General features: G+C 49.4%; 1 protein-coding gene across 1 annotated transcript in view; it reads left to right on the top strand.

Moving 5' to 3' along the window:
* The first annotated feature begins 5,015 nt into the window (after window positions 1-5,015).
* TOX2 (TOX high mobility group box family member 2) overlaps window positions 5,016-23,460 on the top strand; it is a 134,674-nt gene continuing 116,229 nt past the window's right edge. The window contains exon 1 of the mRNA XM_027070147.2: window positions 5,016-5,173. Coding sequence (XP_026925948.1) covers window positions 5,075-5,173 — 99 coding nt within the window. The 5' untranslated portion in view covers window positions 5,016-5,074. The remainder of the gene's footprint in view (window positions 5,174-23,460) is intronic.

Here is a 23,460-nt window from a genome sequence, read left to right as displayed (position 1 = left end):
ATTGGGGCAGCAGACTGAAACACTGAGTTGGAGTCTTGCAGCCAAGTCTTCATTAAGAGGTGTCACTTGAGTTGGGTCCTAGAGGCAGAGCTGGAATTTGTTAGTGTTTCCATGGTGGACAGAAAAGAGAATAGGGTCAAATATGCCCAGATCCTTAAAGCTCCTGCCCAGAAGGGACAAATAGCATTTCCACTTATGTTCCTGTGGCTAATGCGAGTCATACTGTCATACCTAAGTTCAAGAGTGGGGGGGAAGTATAACTCCTCCAAATGCCCATAAGAAGGATGAGACAGAGTATTAATGATGAGACCTAAAGACTCCCACAGCTGGCTACATAGCTTCTCTGCCACAGTTGTTTCTGAAATGTTGGCTGTTTTGATTTAAAGCCAAGACATTCCTCAGGTAAAGGGGCCATAGTTGGAGTAGGACTCCTTTCTCTCTGGGATCCCATGGCTAAGTGGACGTGCCTTGTATGAACCATGTCTTTTCTGTATTTGATGCTTTGACATCTGGGGCCTTGCAGACCCTGGACGGACTGCCCCTTCTAGGGTTAGCCAGTTCCTAGAGATAGTCAACAGCTCTGCTGTGCATGTATTTTTCAAATGTACACCAGCCAATCCAGAGCCGATACCAGCAACCTCCTCCTTTACTGAGCTCTCACACCCCATGCCGCTGGCTATCCACCTGCCCTCATCACCCAGGGCCAGGTACCACACAACGAGGGATAGTCCCTAGGCCCAGAGCCCACTGAAATTATTCGAATTAGCCAATCCTAAATCTTCCTGCCTCGCCTGTTCTTTTCCACAGTTCTTTTCCAGACAGTAAGGGCTTTTGCCCACACTTCTCTCTCCCTCTGCCTCCTGAACAATGCATATGCTTTCCTGTGTGCCCTGCCCCACCCCACCTCCATGGCATGGTGTGCCTCCTTCTCTTGGGAGCTGTAAAAAACTGTCTTTTCAATGACCATCGTCTCCTGATCTGTTTGCCTTGCCATATCTACATAATAAAACATATTAAGACATATATGTATTCTGCTATCTCAACTATTTATGATACTAGAAGCTGAGAACTGGAAGATGTACAAGCAGATATTCTGGGTCCCCTAACTGGCTTGCTGCAGGCAGGGCATGACCAAGCTGTCCTGAGCCAGCTGGTCAGGACTCAGGATCTCAGGTGACACCTGAGATTCCCCTCTCTCAGATTCTGTATGGGGTCAAGAGGAAGAGAGGAAGGCTCAAGCCCGACTCCCATCCTGAGGACAACAAATGAGGCTGGCTATTTCTTTGGGGGAACTGAGTCATCAACTTCCTATCTGATCAACTGCCAACGTGAAAGGGCAAGTCCAAGCTTTGGGTCTGCGTGATTTCCTTGCTGGGCTCCCTCCTGGCCTTCCCGGAGACCTCCTTGGTGCTGACCCTCTCCTTAGGGAAAGGAGTGGACAAAAGTGACTGTGTTGGTGGTGTTGCTCCTGGCAGACCCTTAAAGAAGCCAACGGCTGTCTGTAGCTGATTCATTGCACATGGCCTCCAGCCTCTCATGGATGTAGTTCTATAGCTCTGGTCAGAGTTAGTGAGACCAAGACTGTGGAAATATGGGCATCAGGAAGTGCTCCAGGTGAGAGATCTAGGTTTACATACTGCTAATTAGTCCTGCTATTAAGACTGTGATGTTGAGCATTCCTCCCTGGACCTTATTCTTATCATCTGCAAAATGGCCAAAGTAGTCTTATTTGCTGACCCAGAGGATTGCTGTGAAGATTGACCTCCCCAGCCCACAGCAGAGGTGTCTACAAAAAACCGAAAACAAAACAAAAAAAACATAATGAAATTAAACAAAAAATGATAGCAAGCTTTATAATCAATTGTGAAATATTGATAGCTTTCCTTCTGAGATCAGGAATGAGATAAGGATGTCTGTTATTATTACTTCTTTCCAACACTGTACTGGTAATACTAGCCAGTGCAACAAAGCAAGAGAAAGAAATAAATGTATAGGGATTGAAAAGGAAAGAACTCTCATTGTTACAAATGAGACAGAATGTGGTATATATATTTTTTAAAGCCACAGAATCTACAGATAAATTGGTAGCCTAAGTGAGTCCAGCAATGTTGCTGAATACAAGGGCAGTATACAAAAATATATATATGTTCCAGATCTATATTGCCAAGTAATAATCTCTAATAGTTTCTGTACATTTAGGATTTGGGAAGGGCTCAGCTGGATGGTCCAGTTTTTCATATGGCTGTAGCCAAACAGTGGCTAGAACTGGAACCGCAGGGGGATGATCCAACTGGAGACTGGCAAGCCATCTTACTCTCCTTTTTAGTCTCAGGGTTGCTGTGTATGGATTCTCTGTGTCAGTTACTTCAGGCTTCTTTATTTTTTTAAAAAAATTATTTATTTTAATTTTATTTTTTATTTTTTAAAACTTACATCCAAATTAATTAGCATATGGTGCAACAGTGATTTCAGGAGTAGATTCCTTAGTGCCCCTGACTCATTTAGCCCATCCCCCCTCCGACCACCCCTCCAGGAACCCTCAGTTTGTTCTCCATATTTATGAGTCTCTTCTGTTTTGTCCCCCTCCCTGTTTTTATGTTATTTTGGTTTCCCTTCCCTTATGTTCATCTGTTTTGTCTCTTAAAGTCCTCATATGAGTGAAGTCATATGATTTTTGTCTTTCTCTGACTGACTAATTTCACTTAGCATAATACCCTCCAGTTCCATCCATGCAGTTGCAAATGGCAAGATTTCATTCTTTTTGATTGTACTTCAGGCTTCTTTAAAGCACAACAGCCTGGGACTTCTTGCCTAGTGGCTGAGGGTTCCAAAAACAAATAACCCAAGAGAGGGAGCCAGGCACAAGTTGTATCAACTTTCATGACCTAGACTCAGAAGCCATGTGTCATTTCTGCCATATTCTATTTGTTAAAAACCATTCACTAAGCCCATCCCTTTCACAGGGGAAAGTTATTAGACCCCCACTCCATGGGAAGAGTGAGGGAATTTGTTGACTTGTCTTAAAATTGCCACATTGTACTTGCAACAAACAGAAAAATAAAAAGCTATATAAAGAAACCATTTATAATAGCATCAAAAGTATAAAACACTCAGAACTAAATCTAATAAAAGATGTGCAAGATCTTTACATAGAAAACTACAAAAAAAAAAAAAAACCAAACAAACTACAAAACAATGCTGAGAGAACTTAAAAAGAAAACTAAACAAATGAAGGGACATACCATGTTTATGGATAGCAAGACTTAATACTAAAAATGTTGATTTTCAAATTGATCTAAAGATTCAATGTGATAGCAACATAGTAATCAAAATCCCAGCAGGACTGTGTGTGTGTGTGTAAACAGACTGGCTGATTTTAAAATGTCTGTGGAAGTGCAAATGTCAGGAATAGCCAAGGCAGTCCTGAAGATAAGAGTGTGTAGACTTATTCTATGGGGCACTTATTATAAAGCTACAGAAATTCAGACAGTGTGATAATGGCACGGGAAGAGAAAAATAGGCTGATGGAACAGATTTGAGAATTCAGAAACAATACATACACATATGGACGACTTGATTTACAACAAAATCAACACTGTAGAGAAGTGGGAGGAAAGGTGATCTTTTCAATAAAGAGTGCTGGGTCGGTTGGATGTCCAGATGGAAAAAAAAAAAAAAAAAAGTAGAGGGGCCAATGGGAAATTCCTTCTGATGAGATATGGCAGTGCATTTCTAGAAACAATGACTGCTGAAATTTATTTGGAATTTTTTCCTTTCTGAGCAGTAATTTCCCTCTGTTGTTCCCAGACCTTTAGCGAAAGCCTGTTTCCCACACCAGTCTTGTATTAGTGGATCTTTGTGGTTACAAATAGTCACAGCTCATGGTCAGGACCAACAAAGCTGTTGGTCAAGAAGCTGTTGGGAGCTCTGTTGTAAGTTGTCTCCTGAGCAGGCAACAGGCTCACTCGCTTTTTTCCAAATAGCATCAAATGTCCAGCTGCCATCCAACAATATCATTGTGACCCGCTTCTGGCTCCCGGCATCCCAGTGTGTCAGAGCCAGGAACCAGTGCACCAGTCGGTAGAGGTGCACCAGTCGGTAGAGGTGAGGGAGTAGAGACTGCCAGTGTAGACAATTCTTGGTTGAGAAGCGGAGGAGCAACAGGCCAGCTGCCTGTGATGTGAAGAGTTAGGGAGCTTTTCTTCTGTGGGAGAGGAGCCTGCTTCCCTCAACTTTCTGTTCCATCATGGGAGCCATCCCATTTCTGTTCTCAGGAGACCTTGGGGTAGGGGTGGAGGGGTAAATTCTGGACCCGTCCTCAGGACTTCAGTTTCTAGGCCATCTCTGTGGCCCTCCCTCTACTATCATTAAACGGGTCAGGGTCCTCTGCCTTCTCCCAGTTGTCTCAGACCTGGATCATCTGGGGGCCGTGGGCCCACACACTTGGAGCTCCGTTACTGAAGTCACCGTCCTTGCCTCAGTTTCCTCATAGGTAAAGTGAGAGTTTAACAGCAGCAACTCCCAGACCTCCAATGGCAGTGACTCAGGATCAGTGGGACAAGGAGGGAAGCCATCCTAAGATCAGTTGCAGGCGCTGGGCCTGGTCCCCCGGGCAAGGCAGCACCCATCTTCGAAAGTGTTCCTGTCACCGCCTTCCTCCCCCGCCCCCACGCCCTAATTATTTAGGGTGGGCAGTGTCCCACTTCTGGGGAGGGGTGTCAACCGGGCTTCTCCCTCCCCTCGCCCTTGGTGGCGGAAGGCGGGACGGGAAAGGGCCGTCTGGACAGGCGCGCAGCCCTCCCGGACCCCCAGGGGTGCAGGGCCAGGCGGGGGACCCCGCGGCGGCCCGGCCCGAAGGAGGGGGCCCCCCTCCCCTGGGCCCGGGCCCCCGGCCCTCCGCGGCGCCCGAGGCCGGAACAATAGCCCGCGCGGGCGGGGCGGGGGCGGGGCGCTCCGCCGGGCCCCGCCCCCGGCCCGCCCCCCGCGCTCGCACACCCGCTCGCACACTGGCTCCCACCCGCCGCCCGCCCAGGCACTGCCCGCGGGAGCCGCCGCCGCCGCCGCCGCGCCCGCCATGGACGTCCGCCTGTACCCCTCGGCGCCCGCGGTGGGCGCGCGGCCTGGGGCCGAGCCGGCCGGCCTGGCGCACCTGGACTATTACCACTGCGGCAAGGTAGGCGGGGGCCGGGGGTGGGCGCCGAGGCGGGCGCGGCCTGCCCGCGCCTTCGGACCCCGCGCCGCGGCCGGAGCGTCCCGGGCTGGAGCGCGGGGCAGGAGACACCTGGCGGCTCGGGACCGGGCACTGTCGGAGACCCACGGGGGGAGGTGCCGGCGGTGCCAGCGCGCGGGGGACCCGCACGCATCCGCCCCGCCGACGGGCACATGCCGGTCACACCGATACGTTCGCCGTTACCCTCCGGCCCCGAGTTATTCCGTTCACCGGCAGGAGTCACCTCGACGGCCACTCACACGATGACACAGTGACACGCCCTCCCACGGCCCCCTGACAGCCTCACGCTCATTCCCAGGCTGACACACGGGGACCTACTGTCGCACACACAGACAGCCCTGCACCTGTCTTACCGTCCCGCGCAAGTCACCCTGACAGTCATTGATACACAATGACATGTAGTCACTCGCCCACGCACGCTGTCACATAGACACACACAAGTCGCCCATCCACACAGCACGATGCCACACACTCTGATTCATGCCCCCGGTCGCCTGTCACACCCAGCCACAACTGGGGACAGGCACACAAAGAAGTTGCTCCGACAGTCACACGCTCACACTCCCCACGACTCACACGGGCGCGCACTGTCACGCACAGCCACCCATGCACGGTGAACTCGAGAACCACACAGCCACACGCGGTCACACCCGGCCTCCGCGCCGCCCCAGCCCTCACCCCGGTCACCAACTCGCGCGTTGGGGCTTCAACTTCCCGGCGCCCAGACGCACTAATTGGCCGTTCACTAATTGGCCGTCACTCGCCCGGCGGGGCCTGGGATTCCGAGTTGACAGTGGCCAATCGAGGCCTGTCGCTTCCCGGGGACGGTGAGCGGGAGTCCTCACCACCCCCCACCCCCCGCCTCCCGCCCCCATGCTGGGGCCTGCGGTGACGGCCAGCCGCCCCCACCCCCGGCCTTTTCCGAGAGGGCCGCCCCAGCCCGCGGCCGGGTCCCCGCTGTGCTGTCCTGGCGCGTCCTCCCGATGGAAGCTCGCGTGCCCGGTTCCCCGAACCAGGGGCGTGCGACCCCCGCTGCCCAGGCGGAGGCCGGCCCGGGACGCTGAGGTGCGGCGGCGCCGTCCCCGTCTCTCGCCTCGCCGGGAAGGGAACTTTCAAACTTAGTTAGCAGGCCCGACGGTGGGTGCGTCCGGCGGTCGGCGCGTTGGTCCGGGGCCGGAGCCGGGAGCGGCTTTTCGTCACTCGGAGCCCGGATTGAACGGCGCGCGTGGGTCTCCCCGCGGCCCTGCCGCAGACGCACGGGCCCCGCGGCGCTGCGTGGTGAGTGCGCGTCGGTGGTCGGCTGGGCGGCCCTCCCGGGGTCTCGGCCTCCGCCTACACCTCCGGAGCTCCGGACCGAGCCCCTTGCTGTGTGGGTGCTGCGGGAAGGGGGCGGCCCCGCGCGGACCGCGGGGTCTGTGGGCTGGGCCTCGCAGAGCGCGTCCTCGGGCGCTGGGGAGCGGTTTCTAGGGTCGCAGGGCAAAGCCCTCCGCAGTTCGCCCAGGGTGGGGGAGTGGGGTCCTGGGCCGCCAGGACCTGGGCGGCGTGGGGACGAGGTGGGGGAGAAGTGAGGTCTCCCGGGAGGTGGGTGTGATTATCTTCTGTCCGGTGACTGGCAAAGTTAGAAGCGGGAGAGGGGGATGGTGTCTTTAAGAGAAGGCCTGTTCTGGGGCTATTTCCAGTCGGATGGAGGGAAAATTGATTACAAGTAGCAAGTGGAGTCTTGAGGGAGAAGAACACCGTTGGATGAGGGGGCAGTTGGTCTGTCTTCTGCCCGTGGCTTTGTTACTTTTTTGAATATCAAGTTGGCAAGGTTCCAGTCCGTGGTTTCAGGGTGTGCTCAGGGGATGCAGGATTTGTGCCTCAAAGTCTGGATGGGTGGATGACCATTAGCCTGGAGTGCTCCTTTCTGGGGTGGTGTTTCTGTAAATCCCTACAGAGTGGGGTGGTCCCATATGTGGGCCTTTGGGGGGACCTCTGAGGGGGGGCCTTTTGGCACTTAGTTGAGGCCCCAGCTTTATTCGGATAACTCCACAAAGCTCTGACTCAGCACCAAGAACCAGTGTGAAACCGGGCCAGGGAGAGAACCGCTCAGGGAATGAGAAGCCGGGTGATTCTGGTTTCTAAAGTCTGTGACCTAGGACCCCTGGACCAGAGCTAAGCGCATGTCCAGATGAAGGAGGGTGGCAGCTGGGCCACTAAGATAGGTGAGAGAAAGGTCTGACCTTGTACTTGGATGTGAGCCCTACTTCTCAGGCTTCAGGCTTGTGTCAGGATGAGGCCGGGGAAGTCACTTGGCTCAGCTCGGGTGGGTCAGATGCCTGTTGGTAGCAGATGTCAAGTGGGCAGTCACCTTTAGTGCCGGTGGTTTGGAGGTGGAGCACATTGTGGCCGGGACCTGATGGTGAGGGACTGCCCGGGCTCCCTTCGTACAGCTGATCACTATCAGAACTGGAGGGGAAACTAAGGCCCAAGGCACAGCCATGACCACACTTGGAGCCTGTGAATTGGGCTGCAGAGCTAGGACACAGCCTGCACACTGGGGGCTTGGCCCTGGCAGTCCACATAGGAGGCTCGCCTCCACGGGGAGCTGGGCCTGTGAAACACAAGGGCAAGCTTTTGCCCAAGTGATGCTTGATAACCATGGGACAGATGACCTGGAAGGGCCCTTGGCGACTGTTCCCTTGGTGACTGTCCCCTTAGTGATCCTCTACACAGAGATTCCAGCCACTTTAAACCAAAGTCATGAGCAGTGGCTGTTCTTTTGGTATCTTTTGTTTGAGAAAATACATAATGGCAAAAGCTGCTATGGTTTCATTTTTGCTTTGAAATAGATGTTATTTTATTAATCACAGTAATATTAGCATGCATTTGAAAAATAGCTTACCAGACATGAGGCGGGCACATTACTCATTTCATGTAATAACAGTGCCTGGTGAGCATAGGGGCCTGTGGCCCTGTGGCTCCCAGGATCTGTGGCCCCACTGATCCTCTCCTTCTCCCCTGCTTCACAGAAGGGGCAGCTGAGTCACAGAGTAGTGTACTCACAGGTTACATAGCATGTGAAGAGCAGAGTTGAGGCCTGAGCCCAAGTTTCTTGACTCCCAGCTTGACACTTCTGTGGCCCTCAAGTCGTGGTTTAGGGGTGGGGAGTGCATTGTGACTTCCTCCTAGGGTATCTGTGAGGTGCCTTCGTTCTGATTTTGGCAAGGCACTTTACCTGGCTGAGGGTACTGCTTAGGGCTTCCCACTCAGCTATGGCAGACTCGTGTAAACAGGCCATTGGAATTGGGCAAACCTGGGTTCAAATCTCTAGTTGTGGCTTTGTGACCTAGGGTACATGACTTATAGCTCATTTTTTTTTTTTTACTGAGATATGATTGACATAAAATTAAATGCAAATTTTAAGTGTACAGTTCCAAGAGTTTTGACAAATATAAACACCCATGTAACCATGATCCCAATCCCCATATAGCCCATTTTCCATGCCCCAGAAAGTTCCCTTATGTTCCTTTCCAGCCTACATTCTTCATCCCCACCTTTATAGGAAATGACTTATCTGATTTCTGTTATCAGCACTTTATTTAAGTTCAGTTTAAGTGTACTAAGTATGTTTAAGTTCTAGAATTTCATGGGCAGCATGTACAGTTTTGCATCTGGTTTCCTTTAGCTTCTTGACATAGTGTCAAGATTCATCTGTGTTGTGTATATCCAGAGTTGTGTTTTATTGCTAAGAAATATTACATTGTATGCCTATGGCTCAGTTGGTTTATTTGTTTGGCTTTGTTTCCTGGTTGGGCTCTGGTAAATAAAGCCTCTGTGAACATTTTTACATAAGCCTTTTTGTGAGAATTGCACATCTAATGAACTCCAGGGTGATGTGCCGGGCGGTCCAGCGACCACACTTCATGTAGCAGTGGTTTGGTTGTTTGTGTACAGGTTTCTGTGGGGCTCCCAGCACCTGGCACCGTGCCTGACCCATAACTACTCAGGAAGTATGTGCTGGTGGGTGAGTGATGCAACTTCCCACCCACACAGCCCCGGGCACAGCATCTTATATCTTGATGGGGATAAACACAAGCTCCGCTAGTGAATCACTGGAGTCTCCTTGGGATGAAGATCCACGAAGCGGGGTTGCTATCTCCGCCTCACCCGTACTTGAGGTTTATTAGTCCTGCTCTGTGTTTCTGGTGGATGAGGTCCCACTGCTTCTCTGTGCAGGGGCACAGGTGGCTGTGAGCCAGGTGAGCTCTGAGCTGAGATGGCTGGTCCCGGGGACTCTGGAGGCTGTTAGGAAGCTCTTCTACTTTTCACCTAAATGTGTTTTCTGTAGCCCCTCACCTAGTATGTCTCGAAGGGTCCTTACACCAAAACTCCTGTACCTTATGAATGTCAGGAGCCACAGCCCAGGCTTGGCACTGCTGCCTCCAGTCTCCTGGGTGACCTTGAGCATAACAGTGCCCTTCTCTGGGCCTCTGTTCCCCTCTTGGCAAAGGGCAAGCAAATCAGCAAACATCGGTCTAGTGAGAAGGAGAGCTGTGGTGTGGAGATATAATGAATGAAGGCTGGGTATGGCCTTTGTGACTGTAGAGTGTGGTATACCTAAGAAGGATGAGAATGATGCTTTTTGAGGAGATGGGCCCTCATAAGCTTCAGAGGGCAGGAACCACTGTGTCTATTTTCACTTTTGTATTCCTAGAGCCGGCCTGGCACATAGGTGCCCAATAAATATTTGCTGACTGACAGACTGACTGACTGAATGAATGAATAAATTCAGGGCTCACCAGTTGTCCCCTGTAGCTTGAGGCACTTAGCATCTGTTTGGCTCTTATAAGATTTAGTGAGCCATCAAATCCAGGGCAGGGCAGGGGCCAAGACTCTTTTGGCTGACTGGTCATTCCTAGAAGAGCTTACCCAAGTAGCCTGGAGTACAGAGCCCAGCACAGAGGGCAGTCAGTAAGCCTGAAGAGCAGTTGAGACTATGCATACAGGACAGGGCCCCACACTTCACCCCTGTCCCAAGAATCCCCTTTAAGGACTGCTGGCCCATTGTGATTCCACAGGGTCAGCTATTTTGCTTCTGATTTCCTAGAACTAGTCTCAACATATGAAGGCAGTGTAAGTTCTGGAACCCAGAGGAACTGGGTTTGAATGCTGCCTTCACCATCATCAGCATAGGCCAGTTATTTCCCTGTGCTTCAGTCTCCTCATCTACAAAATGGGCACAGCAACATTTCCCCTATGGGGTTGCCTTGAGGTTGGAGATCATGCATATATAGCATGTGGCCCCAGCAGGAAATGCTTTCATTTCTATTCATAAAGAGCTGCACAGTTGAAAGTTAAAAAGCTGGAGGAACCTGTTTCAGCACTAGATGCTGGAGGACTGACCAATCCCAGCTGCTGCAGGGGAAGGGTCTTCCTAACATCAGGTGTTTCCATACCTGGGTCTCTGGATCTGATTTTTCCTGCATCTGGTTTGAAGCCGTCTCTCACTGGACTGCTCAGCATAATGAATTGACAAGGCGCTGCTCATTTCCTTGGGTTCTGTTTCCTTTTTGAATCTGTGTGGGAGCAGAGCTGGATTCATCAGGCAGAGAAGGCTGGTTAATTACAGCCTCACCATTTTCTGGAGTGGGCTGGTGACCTCGTGCACATTATTTAACTGCTGCAGGTCTCAGTTTTCTCATCTGTACAAGGGGGCAGTAATGCCTTCCTCATACTGTTGCTATGAAGCTCAGATTAAAAAAACAGACATGGAAGTTCCCTTTGATCTAGAACGGTGTTTCCCAGCCTCGGCACTGTTGACACTTCCGACCTGATAATTCCTTGTTTGGGGGGCTGTCCTGCGCGTTATAGGATGTGTAGTAGCATCCCTGGCTTCCACTGCCAGCAGCCTCTCCTCCGCAGTCGTGATAGCCAAATATATCCTCACACTTTGCTAAGTGTCTCGTGAGGAGCAGAAGTGCCCCTGTTTGAGAACCATTGGCCTGGAAAATGTGACACAGGTAAACTAGAAAGTGATGGGGATGAGAGTGACAGAGCTTTAGAGCTTGTGCTTTCTGTTCAGTATTTTAGTCCTGTGTCTCCCTGTCAGTAAATTCTGTGCCCACGTGGTTGGCACTCATCCTATTTACATGGACCAAAAACCTGCATAGTGATTTTTCAGTGTGGTTTGGGAGCAGCAATAAACACATATGGTAAATAATTATTAACTTAATGAGTCGTGGTAAATTGTAATTTTATCTCTTAGTGAAAACATGCTGTATAACACAGGATAATAAATTTTGATCAATTATCCTGATGCTTAAACTTGCCACTGTATAACAACAAACTTCTGGTCCTGCTAGAATGAGCAACAAGACTGTGGTTTTTCACTATGTAATTACCCATTTACTGCTGGGCTTCTCAGATGTTTAGCAGGTTTTTATTGTGTGCCTACTGTGTGCCAGGGGATGCAGCCGTGTCTTGAAGGCTCAGCCACTCAACAGGAAACTTTTATTTGCTAGATGAAAGGCTGTGTGGGTCTGTAACATGGCTTAAAATGCAGAGTCATAATTAAATATATAATTGTCTGGGGATGTGGCAGGGCTGTGGGAAGGCCTCACACAGCAGAGTCTTACAGGATATGCCAGGCGGGCTATGTGGGGGGCATGTAGAATTCTTGGAACAGTGTCCTGGGCAGAGGGGAGAGCAATTATTGCAAGGGGGCCTGGAGGGTGATTTGGAGAGACTGTAGCCTAAGGCAGGGAGGCCTGCCTACAGGGGAGCTGAGACACCAGCAGAGATTGTCATAAAGGGTGTCACATCCCAGCTGGTTGGGTTTTAAGTAAAGGAGTGCCTTGGAGCCAGAGGTGTGGAGCAGAGTATGGAATGCTTCATGTTGCTGAATCAGACTGTTATCAGCAGCTGTCCCTTGGTCTTCTGCTGATGGAAAAGTTTAATGACTTACGTTTCATTTCACCCAGTAGTCATAGAGGCTCTGCTTCTCAAACTTTAGTGCAATAGAATCACCTGGACAGAGGGCAGTTGAAACACAGATTGCTAGGTGCTGCTCTCAGAAGTTCTGACTCAGGAGGTTTGGGGAGAGGCTGAAAATGTGCAGCGCTAATAACAAGTGATGCTGATGTTGCTGGGAACTTATTGTTGGACTGGGCCATGTGGCCTTGGCTCAGACACAGTCAGGTATCCCAGAGACCCCTGCCTTCTTTAGGCCCTCTGTAGTTACGGGGAGAGTCTCCTGCACCTTGGAGAGTCTTACATTGGGCTTCTTGGAAACAGACTCTGAGATGGAGGGTTGCCTGTGGAAAGTTTTTTTGGGGGGAAGTTCCCAGGAAGTGTACCTGTAAGGAAGTAAGGGAAGCATGATTGTATGGAGGGAGAAGCTGGTCTGGAGCATGGTCACTAATCTGGAGTGGCTTTGTAGCGTTGTCTCAAACTGGGGCAAGGAGGGCTACCTGTGTCTTTGGTTCTTGCAACATGCAGTCATTAGCTGCAGGGCATCTCCTTGGCCCAGGTGGCTCCGTATAGCAGAGGGGTTCCCAGTGGGGGCTACAGCTGGGACATCCCCATCAGCTGGGCATGAATGCATAGAAAGGGGAGCACTATAGTGCCTGTTTCAGGGAGATGCAACATAGGGAGAAAACTCATCCTTCTCTTGGTTCCCAGGAAATCAAGGGCCAGCATGTTGATGATTTATAGAGACTTTGAGTCACTTGCTGAAGATTCTTCCTTATCTCATGATGTGAGTGAGAACTGTAGGATAATTGCTTCTTAGGTCTGAGTGAAGAAAAATTATAATTAATGGGATTTTCTAGGGCCCAAAGAGATTCTATTACTGAGATGTCACGTACTTTCCTGTGTGGTGGGGAGGACTTCACACTGATTTCTGAGAAACTTCTGGGCCATGCCTCAGGGAGTCAGCTCTGGGCAGGGGACAGTGGCTTTCTCCTTGGGCTGGAGTCCTGTCACAGCTTCAATAAGAGGCTCTTCACCTGGCCCCTGCCTCAGTGTCAGCCCTTGTCCATGGCTGTCCTATGCCCATTGTCTTCACCTTCTCTGAGCTCCCAGGAAGCTCAGAGGTAAATGAGCAGATCATCTGTAGCTATAACATAGGATAGATATCACACACGTCTTTTGCTTATTAACTCCCAATTTCATTTTGCTTTTCTGTCATTTTCCCACTTGATCTTGAGTCCCACCTTTTTTTTTTTTTAATTTGTTTTTGTTCTTTGTAAGATACACAGAAATATGGTAGAATATAAAGGAAAACATGGGGGTCCTGCTCGTTCTCATCCCCTCTCCCCACTGCCTTCCCTGCCCTACTCCCTAGGGCTAACCCCTGAGGGTATTGGGTGGAGGTACTTCTAGTCATCACTACTCTTCAGTTTACTTCTAATAAGTTTATTGTCTCTATTCTGTAATCACTTTTTCATTCACAGAATTTTGTATTATTTCTTGATTGATCTTGTGTCAGAGTATCCCATTCCTTTTATAAAATGGATATGTGACTATCTTGAGTCTTTTTGAAGATTATAATACGGTTGTTTTTTTTTAAGTTATCTTCTGTTTCCTGCATTAACTCTGTTTTCTTGGTGGTTAGTTCTCTTCACCTTAGGCCTCTTTTTATGCTGATATTTTCTACACATGTCTGGTGATTCTTGATGGACATTTACTTGTAAACAGAGGTCTAGACTGATCTGCTCTGTAGTTGTAAGTTTCCTCCATGCCTGTGAAATCCACAGTTTTGTGGGTAAGCAATGTGAAGTTGATTTTAGGTGCCCTGGATGTGGTTTGTGTGTGGATACTTGAAGCTGGGGACTTCTATTAGCACATGGGACAAGTTCACTTGAGGTTGGGGGCATCTGTTTCCCATGTAGACCAGCAGTTACCCACGGGTACTGGTACACTTTGTTTCTCCTGCCTCATGCCTACCCACAGTGGGGATTCCCTGAGGCAGATCTCTCATTTAACCGGAATTCTCCTCCCTGGCTGGAGGCAGATCCTACAGTCAGCTTTTGTGAGGTCTGTTAAGCTGACACAAAGGTCCAGGTACATCCCTGGCCCAGGGCTTCCAGTCCCTGCTGCTTCTCTTCGGGGATTTTCTGGGGTTCAGTTAGGCTAATAGTTTTCCCAAAGGACTGTGTTGGTGTGCTGGTGCCTCGGAGCTGATAGGCTTTCATTGTCAGTCTGACTTCTTACTGCCTGGCACTCTTGGTGTTTCTGATCCCCAGCCCTTTCTTGTGTTCTTTTGGGAGCTCTTTGGAGTTACTCCACTTTAATCCATCTATCTGTCTGAATTATGAATATTAATGTGTGTATATAAGAATTATGAATATATGTGTTATATGTGTGTATATCTTTTTTTTTCTATTCTAGTGTTATTTAGAAAAGAGGCAGAAAGTGTGTGCTCCTTCTGCCATCTTGAACAAAAAGTCCCCTCTCACTGATTTTTATTTTTTAAATTTTGTGCTATTTTTTGAAGGAAAGTAGAGTAGAAATAAGTGCAGATTTATTTGCTGAGCATTTACCCATCTCAGGCTCATTCTCGTACCATCTCATTAAGCCTCCTAACTATGCCAGGCACGTGTGTCCCCATTTGTAGGTGACAAAACTGAGATCCAAGTAGATCACGTTACACAAGGCAGCAGAGGAGCTGGTTGGCAGAGCTGGAGTTCAGAGTGTGTTCTCTCTCCTCCTCTCTCCTGCAGCTTCCATGGTGCCGGGTGGAGCTCCTGCCCTCTGCAGGGATGGAAGAGTGGATCAGCTTGCCCCTTGGTTTTACTGTTGACACCTTGGCTCTTCTAGGGGCCAGGGGATTCCCAGCTGGGCCTTCTGCCTTGGTTTTCAACTTCAAACATCCCTTGGTAATAGAATGCCTTCATATTACAGCTAATTAAAACGTGCTTATCTTGAAGTTGGGCCTCATTTGCAGAAATGATTTAGAAACTTGTTGGAAATGAATCCAACTCAGTAGTATAACCCAGGGTCAATCTCATGCATAAATTTTATTGTTCCATTTTGCTGTGTTTTGCCTTGAACTGAACTTGATAATGTGGAATATGGACGCTGGGCCTTTCGTTGCTCATTTATTTTGCAGATATTTACTGAGTGCCTAGTGGGTGGTATCTACATTATTTAAGGAGGTCCCTTCACCCCAACCCCCATGCTTTTTTCTATTCTATTCATTCACCTGAGCTGTAAGTTAATTGTTTTGCAAAATCAGTGGATTCAAATGTGACTTTGAGTTCAGCGGAAGTGCCTGGCTTCCTATCCTTCCGCTTACAAGCTGTGTGACTTTGTACCTGTCACTTAACTTCTCTGATCTCCTGTGTTCTCACATAACCACACTTCCATCTCAGGTTTGTGGTGAGGCCTCCATGATTTACATGACCTCCCTCATTCCTGCTGCCTAGTACCATTCAGGTCATCTGGGCCCTCTGTAGGACAGCGAACATAGGCTCCATCCCAGGTTTTTTTTGTCTTTTATAAATGGCTGAGTCTTAGGAGCTTTCCCGTTCAGAATAGGTGTAGTGGTGGTTTTGGTTGGGACGGTTTCCTTTCTCTCCGTATCAGTTCCCTTATTTCTGGTTGTATATCCCACAGGGACTTGATGAGGTTCAATTAAACATTCAGACTCACAAGACACACATGGGCAACACTTGGTTCCTGTCTCCTTGAAGGAGCCACCTGCCCCAGAGCATAGGATCTGTTCCTCTTCTGCAGGAGTGGTTCTAGCCACAGTCTCTGCTTTAGTCCATGGAGGTAGCCACCAGCTCCTCTGTTACCTGCCTCCCCACCCCCCGGGTTTTAGTTTAGGTGCAAGGGAATGAGACCCATAACGGGTAGGTTTGGAAGTCACCCTGCTCACAAGCCTTATTCCTCAAATGACCCATATCTGTTGTAGCAATTCCATAGCCTTTAGTTCGAGGGTTTCTTGCAAGGGGGCATGTCAGTTATAAGAGTCACTGCACTCAGGAAAATCTAAAGTTTGGTTTCTTTATCAGATATTTATAATTTATTTATAGTTACTTCCAGTCCAGGTACAGTTTACCAGTCAGGGGTCATTTTTACCATAAGCAGAGTTGCCTAGTAACATAGTTAACATCCTACTTTAATCAGGTTTCCAGGGAGTTATGCTAGACAATTAACAAAGGTGAAATTCTCTTGCAGAAGGGAAAAGGATTTGCTTAACCCTCTACCCCACATACATCATCCTGTTTTCCCCAGAGAAGTGGTGCTTTTCGGCATCTCTTTTGGAGCCATGAATGAAGTCCTCAGTATGGTTATGATATATTCCATGCTTGTTTATGTTTTCTGATTGATCTATATAAGACACAGACATAAACTCTGGCCAAGAGATATCCTGTGGAGTCATATTGGCTTGGGATCAAATCCCGGCTTTGCAACTTATTAAGAGTGCATTCATTCATTCAGCCATGCAAAGAACATTCACTGACTGCTGTCTGCAGGGCTTTATGGTAGATGCTACGCAGGAACAGGTAATTAAGACCTGGTCCTTAACCCTTGAGGAGCCACAGTCTTATTAGAGAGATAGGCAAAGATAAGCAATTCCAAATGGGTGTGGGATTACCAGGCCAGGCTGAGGTGGTCAGGGAAGGCTTCCCAGAGGAGGGGGGACACCTGGTCTATGCTTGAAGGTGAATTGGCCAGGTAAAGAACGTTGAGAAAAGTATTCCAGATAGAAAGAACAACATTTACAAAGGCGTAGAAGGGGTTGAGAGTGTCAAGAGATAAAGCTCAAGAGGGAAACGAGGGCATTTGGAAAGCTACTTAATATCTCAGAACCTCAGTTTCCTCATCTACAAAATGGGATTACCATTTTGGGATGGGATTAAATTCCCGTTTATGAAATTAAATGAGATAATAAGGTCTGCTTAAGCACCCGGGATAGGTTAATTTTAATTCCCTTTCCAAATCTGTCTATGGATGCCTAAGAGCCAAACTTTGACTTTGAATGAGAGACACGAGACAAGGAGAAACAAACAAACAAACAACCTGGAGGGCTTGGCCACCCACCTGTGCAATGCAAGCTTCTCCTCCAGTGACTCTTCTGTTAGTTGTCTTACCTCTTTTTTGGATGAAGCACTAAATGTTTGCGCTGTCTCAGATTATGTCTTACAATATCAGTGAAGCACATAATTGTGTTTTCCTAATGGCTCGACATTAACAATAAGCCACGACCCTGTTGAGGCATTCTCTGGGACAATTTTCCATCTGCCAACAGCCTTGTGCCCGTCTGATGCTCTGTCAACACATCCTGTCATTTGCTGCTTTGTCTTGCTTTTCTGAAAGGCGGCCCCCTCCCACACGCCAGCTGGGGATGCTTAGCTTTGGGGGACATTTACTATCTAGTGACCACAAGTCACATTAGGATGAGCTGAGGAGTTATCCTGGCCATGATCAAGATCTTTCTGATGTGTAAATTGGATCCTGTCATTTCTCTGGGTGAAACCACTCAACGGCTCTCTGTTACAGCTTGGTGAACTCTTACCAACCTAAATCAGACCTCTGCTTAAAACCTCCTAGTGGCTCCCCCTTGTGTGTAGATAACATCAAATACCTTTTTTTTGGGGGGGGGCCCATAAATCCTGGTGTGATCTAGCCCCTGCCTGCTTTTCCAGCCTTACTCCCAGCTGCTCTGTCTGAGGCACCAGACTTTGTGCTGGGGATATGGTGGTGAGCAAAGACAACCTCCCCGTGGTTGACCTCATTCTAGCCGTCCTGGCCTTCTTGCTTCCAGCCCCCTCATGCCTCCAGTCTCCCCTACCATGCTCTTTTTAGCTTGAGGGGCTTTGCAAATGCTATTCCCTTTGCCTGGAATGTTCTTGCCTTCACTCTTCACATGACTGGCTCTTACTCATTTTTTTTCGCCTTTTCAAAGACTCTGACCTTCTAATCACTGCGGTTATCCCATTATTTTCCATCACAGCCTCTAGTGTATTTTTTCCCCATCGCACAATGTGTCTATGAGATTACTTGAGTGTCTGTTCCACCTTTCAGACCACTGGGGGTCATGTTTGTTTTCTTTACCACTGAGTCCTCAGCACCTCAGTATGGTGTCTGCTATAGAGTAGGTGCTCAATAAAAAGTTGTTGAAAGAATATATGAGTCAGTGTGGAGGTTATGTTTTCTAGAGATGGCCACTATAACATAACTTAGGCTGTGTTTCCAAGAATAAGTCACTCGCTGTCTCTGGGCCTTTACATGTCTTATGTGTATATTGTTGTCAGGAGGATTAAACATATAAACGTGAGAGGCAGTGTCTGGGGTCTGCAAGCGTTTTGTTTGTTTGTTTTTTGTTTTAGCTTGCTTTTATTTATTTATTTATTTATTTATTTATTTATTTATTTATTTAAAGTAATCCCTACACAACAACATGGGGCTCGAACACACGACCCCGACATCAAGAGTCGCATGCTCTTCCGACTGAGCCAGCCAGGCGCCCCAGCCTGCAACTGTTAATAAATGTGAATTCCCACTGTTACCACATGCCACCCTCCCCTCCAGCTGAGCCCAAGAAAGAAAGTTGAAGTGTAAGTCAAGAGGGATGACGTTTAAAATCGTCTGGATTTTAATCAATGCTTGGCTCTCTGGGGCAAGGGCTGGTAGACCTCAGCCCCCTGTTTTGTCCGCCTCCCATCTCCCTGCCGGTGGTGACCTTGCCGCTTTCAAGGGGAGGGTATCACTCCCTGTTGCCTGGGTTGGGGTATCTGGGGCACGGTGGGCCTGGCCTTCAGAGATAGCACAATCTCCAGCTCGTGGGAACGTGTCTGTTGAGCAAGCAGGAGTTTTGGGTGACTTCTCTCCTGAAGGGAGGACCCCCTTCTTTTTATTAAACTGTAAATTATAAAGATTATGTTACCTGCCCAAACGTTTAGGGAATGGGGGAGATCCCCTGCCACGACCCCACCGTGCAGACGAAAGAACAGTGTTGATTTGGGTCCTTTCCTTTCTGAATATTCAGTGCAGACTGTTCTGCCCCACCCGGGTCCTCCAGGAACCCCTTACCTGTCTCATCTTTTCTCTTTTCATGGACCATAACTTGCATTTCTTGTTTATGTCCCACCCCCACTGCTAGAATATCAGCTTCACAAGGACGGGGGTCTGTGGGAGCAGCTCTGATTGCTCTGCCTCTGGTTTGGGCATTTCCCACATGCCTGGCAAACTCCTGCCCATGTGTCTTCTAGGTTTCTTCTCAAGGGCCACCCCCCCCCCCCCCCGCCAGGTCTTTACTGCTGTTCTCTGTGCCGCTGTCATTGCCCCTTCAACACCTGGAACACCTTAGGCTCCCTGAGAGGTGGGATGCTCCCTGTCCCCAGGAGATAGGGCCTTGAAGGCCATGTCTAGGAGCTTGGACTTTGTATCAAAGGGCAGTGGGAGCTGAGGTGTATTGCATTTTAGAAGAATCTTGGCGGCTGTCTTCTGGGGAAAACTTTGGATGAGGGCGAGAGTGGATGCAGGTCCTATTGTTTAGGAGAGACTCGATGATGGCTTCCTGCACTGTCCAACATGATAGCCACTGGCCACATGTGGCTATTTATTTTTTATTTTTTTTAAACGTTTATTTATTTTTAAGACAGAGAGAGACAGAGCATGAACGGGGGAGGGTCAGAGAGAGAGAGGGAGACACAGAATCGGAAACAGGCTCCAGGCTCTGAGCTGTCAGCACAGAGCCCAACGTGGGGCTTGAACTCACAAACCGTGAGATCATGACCTGAGCCGAAGTCGGACGCTTAACCGACCAAGCCACCCAGGCGCCCCCACATGTGGCTATTTAAATTCAATATCAAATCAAATCAAATTGAACTCCTAGGTCACACTAGTGCTCGATAGCCACTGGGCTGTGCAGACACAGAGCATTCCCACCATTGCAGAAAGACCCAGGCTGTTGGCTGTGGGCCAAAGTAGAACCCAAAGTGAACATTTTTATGGCTCTTGATTTGGATTGTCATGTCATTTTCCAGAAGAGTCATCCACATTCCCTAGCAGCACGAGAAAGCGTCCATTTTGTCCCACCCTTCTGACGCGGCTTATCGTCTTTTGAGGAACCTTCAATTGTGTATATGCCTCTTGTCAAACCTGCCTTCACTTAGGGTGTAACATGTGGACCATGAGGTCTTTGTGATCAGGGAATTATATGTATATTAATGCAGATTTCAATAAAAAGAGTTATGTTTGCCATTGTGGTACGGTCTGATGCTGTTTAAATGCCTTTGGTAATATCTTCAATCAGATGGCAAATAGAAGACAGGAAAGTTAGTAATAAAAAATGAATTAGGACGATTAGCAAAAGGTGAAGCGCTTCCCTCCTCAGGCAACAGGCAGAGTTGACGGAGCTTTGCAGGGTGTTCCTGTCCAAACACACGTCTGGATTATTGCAGTCTCCGGGGCTGGCCCTGGGGTCTGCTCAGCACATAGGACTTGGTTATTGCCTTTAGTTTTGCAAAGGTCATGGACAACCCCTTAGAGGGTCTCTGAGGGACTCACACCAGGATGAGGGGGCTCATACCCTGGGGTGGCTGGATGGGGCCTCTGAAGAGGGGTTTCTGACTCAGGGCAGGCCAGGAATTTGCTTCTTCCAGGGCAGAGACATCCATGGCCTTGTTCCCCCTCCCTACCCACCAGGATCTTGGAGAATCCTAACCTCCCCTCTTTCTAGCATCTTCTGCAGGGGTGCCCTTGGGGAACTTTTCTTCGCTGTCTGGTGTTAGGGGTGCGGTCCCCTCAAGAAGGGGTAGAGGCAAAGGCTTTAACTGACTAATGCAGACACTCGACTCGTTCCAAAGAGAAACAGAATTCTGGTGACCAAGTAGGGTGTGGGGTTGGAGCTCAGGCCAGAAGGACATGGAGCTTGTATCTTGCTAATGTTGTAACTCACACTCACCAGAGGGTGGGCCATGGAGATAACACACTGGTGTGTGGGGTGGTTATGTCCACACTAGCTGGCTCACTTCCACAGTCAATAATCAGGGTTGGATAATGCCCACGTTAGCTGTATAATTGCTGTAACAGATGGGCGCGTGTTGTTAATACCATGTTTGCTGGATGGTCCCGCAGTTGGCTGGTGACTACCTACCTTAAGCCAGAGCTTCTCAAAACTTGAACGTGTATGTAGATCACATAGAGTCTTGTTAGAATGCAGATCCAGATTTGGGAGACCTGGAGTAGGGCCAGAGATTTTTCAGCTCTTAACAAGGTCTGGAAGATGCTGGGCTGCTGGTCAGCGGACCACAATTTGAGAATCAAGTCCTTTGTGTCAGGCTGAGCTCCCAAGAAGCAGAGCCTGAGACAAGGATGCTTGTCAAAGAGATCCAGTGGGGTGCCCTCCTGAGAAGGGTCATGGGGGCCCAGGACAAGCCTGGGGGAAGAGGGGAGCAAGGAGGTGGTCTCAGCTGGAGACCTGCTTCAGCCTGATCCTGCGGGGAACCCTGGAGCAAGAGTGGCACTACAGAGCTGATCCCGTCTTGAGGTCAGGGCTGGGGGTGGCCTTTTGCACACCCTTGTCAGTTGGTCACTGGCCATAGGCTTCCTCAGGGAGGGGTGGGGGAGGGGTGATATGCTTCCTATGCTTTTCTCCTATCAGCGAAGGGCTCTTCTGCAGAGGAAGGGACATTAGCACTCATTTACTGGGGGATGGGTACAGAGCTGAAAAGGGAGATCTGGGTAAGACCCCATCAGTATCCACACGCTGTATCCTTGTCTGATAGCCTTGAGAGTGTGGACAAGGAGGCAGGACTGTTTGCTCTTTTTTGAATTTTGCTATGCGGCCTTGGGTAAGCCACTTCTGCTCTCTGGGCACTGTGCTGCAGCCTCACAAGGTTTTGCTCATGATTGGTCCTTGGTCTTTGTCCTTAGGTTGTGATGGAGCCTGTAGGTAGGGATGGGCAGATAGGTGGGGCTCTGTACAGGATAAGACAACTCTTACTTCAGAGCTGAAGGGGTGGGGAGGAGGAAGAGAGGAAAAAGAGAGGGAAGAGGGTGGGAGAAGGGAAGATAAAGGGAGGGAGGAGGAGAGGGAGAGAGAGAGAGAGAATCCCTGAGACCTGTAGTGTTCAGGGAGGACTTCCTGGCAGAGGGAGGCATTTAGGCAGGACCTCCAAGAAGGATAGGATGAGGACCTATAGAGGAGGGGAGAGCAGAAGAGCCATTAATTTAGTATCTATCATGGGATGGGTATTTCACTTACATTATTTATTTACTCTTTGCAACCACACTTGGAGTAGAAGCTGATCCCACTGTGCAGATAAGCTGAGGCACCAGGAGTGTGGTGACTGGGCCCTGGTCACACTGGGACTGGAACCCAAGCCTGTGAGCTAGGACCCCCATTTTTGGCCTCCATGACTGCACCAAGCAGGGAGGGGGTGTGACCAAGGCCAAGGGGACCAGTGGCTTAGGGAACTATGGCAGAGCTGTCTGGATGGGTATAGGCTTGTGTGGAAGAAGAGGCAAAACCTGCAACTTGGGAAGGGCATTGAGTGCCAGGCCCTGGAGTTTGGGGCCTAGAGGGGGGATCCGCAGAGGGCTTTGGGGCAGGCGTGGTGTGTGCAAGGGGAGTGAGCCAGTGTTGTGCCCCTCTGCTCTGGGGCCCTTCCTGGTGCATCTATCTTCCCTGATTCAGCTTATTCATCAGTGTGTGCGTGCGTGCGTGCGTGTGTGTGTCTGTGTGTGTACATGTGCATGTGGGGTGGGGTGGGGTGGGGTGGAGTCCATCCTCGACCCTTTCTGTAGACCATTTTCTGGGCATTTGGGGTCCTTGGGGCAGAGGGGCTTCCGCTTTTGCTGTAGGCGCTCTGTGGGACGGAAGGCCTGGAATAACACTGCTACCCAGCAGTCTCAGTGTAGGGAAGAGCTGGTTGCCTCTGTGACAAGCCCCCCTTCCTGCCTCCCTCCTTCCTGCGTGGCCAGCCCCAGGCCGCACACCCCGTGCCTTGGAGGCAAAGGGAGGAAGGACCACAGACAATTATCCCAGATGAAGGTAGATGTGGGCTCGGGTGTGTCAAGACTTTGAGGCTGAGGATTCAGGTCTGAATCATCTTCAGCCTTCTTTACTCTCTTATCCGTGGCCCGAGTTTTTTCTCCCCCAGTAGAATCTGGCAATACCCAGCTCTTTCTCATTCTTCATGTAAACCTCTCTCTCTCTCTCTCTCTCTCTCTCTGGATGTTATGTAAGCTACAGTCACAACTTGGCACCTGGCACAAGATGTTGATATCAA

The sequence above is a fragment of the Acinonyx jubatus genome, chromosome A3, assembly GCF_027475565.1.
Source record: "Acinonyx jubatus isolate Ajub_Pintada_27869175 chromosome A3, VMU_Ajub_asm_v1.0, whole genome shotgun sequence".
NCBI lineage: Eukaryota > Metazoa > Chordata > Mammalia > Carnivora > Felidae > Acinonyx > Acinonyx jubatus.
The sequence above is the reverse complement of the archived record's forward strand: the minus strand, read 5'-3'. Positions and strand labels throughout refer to the sequence as shown.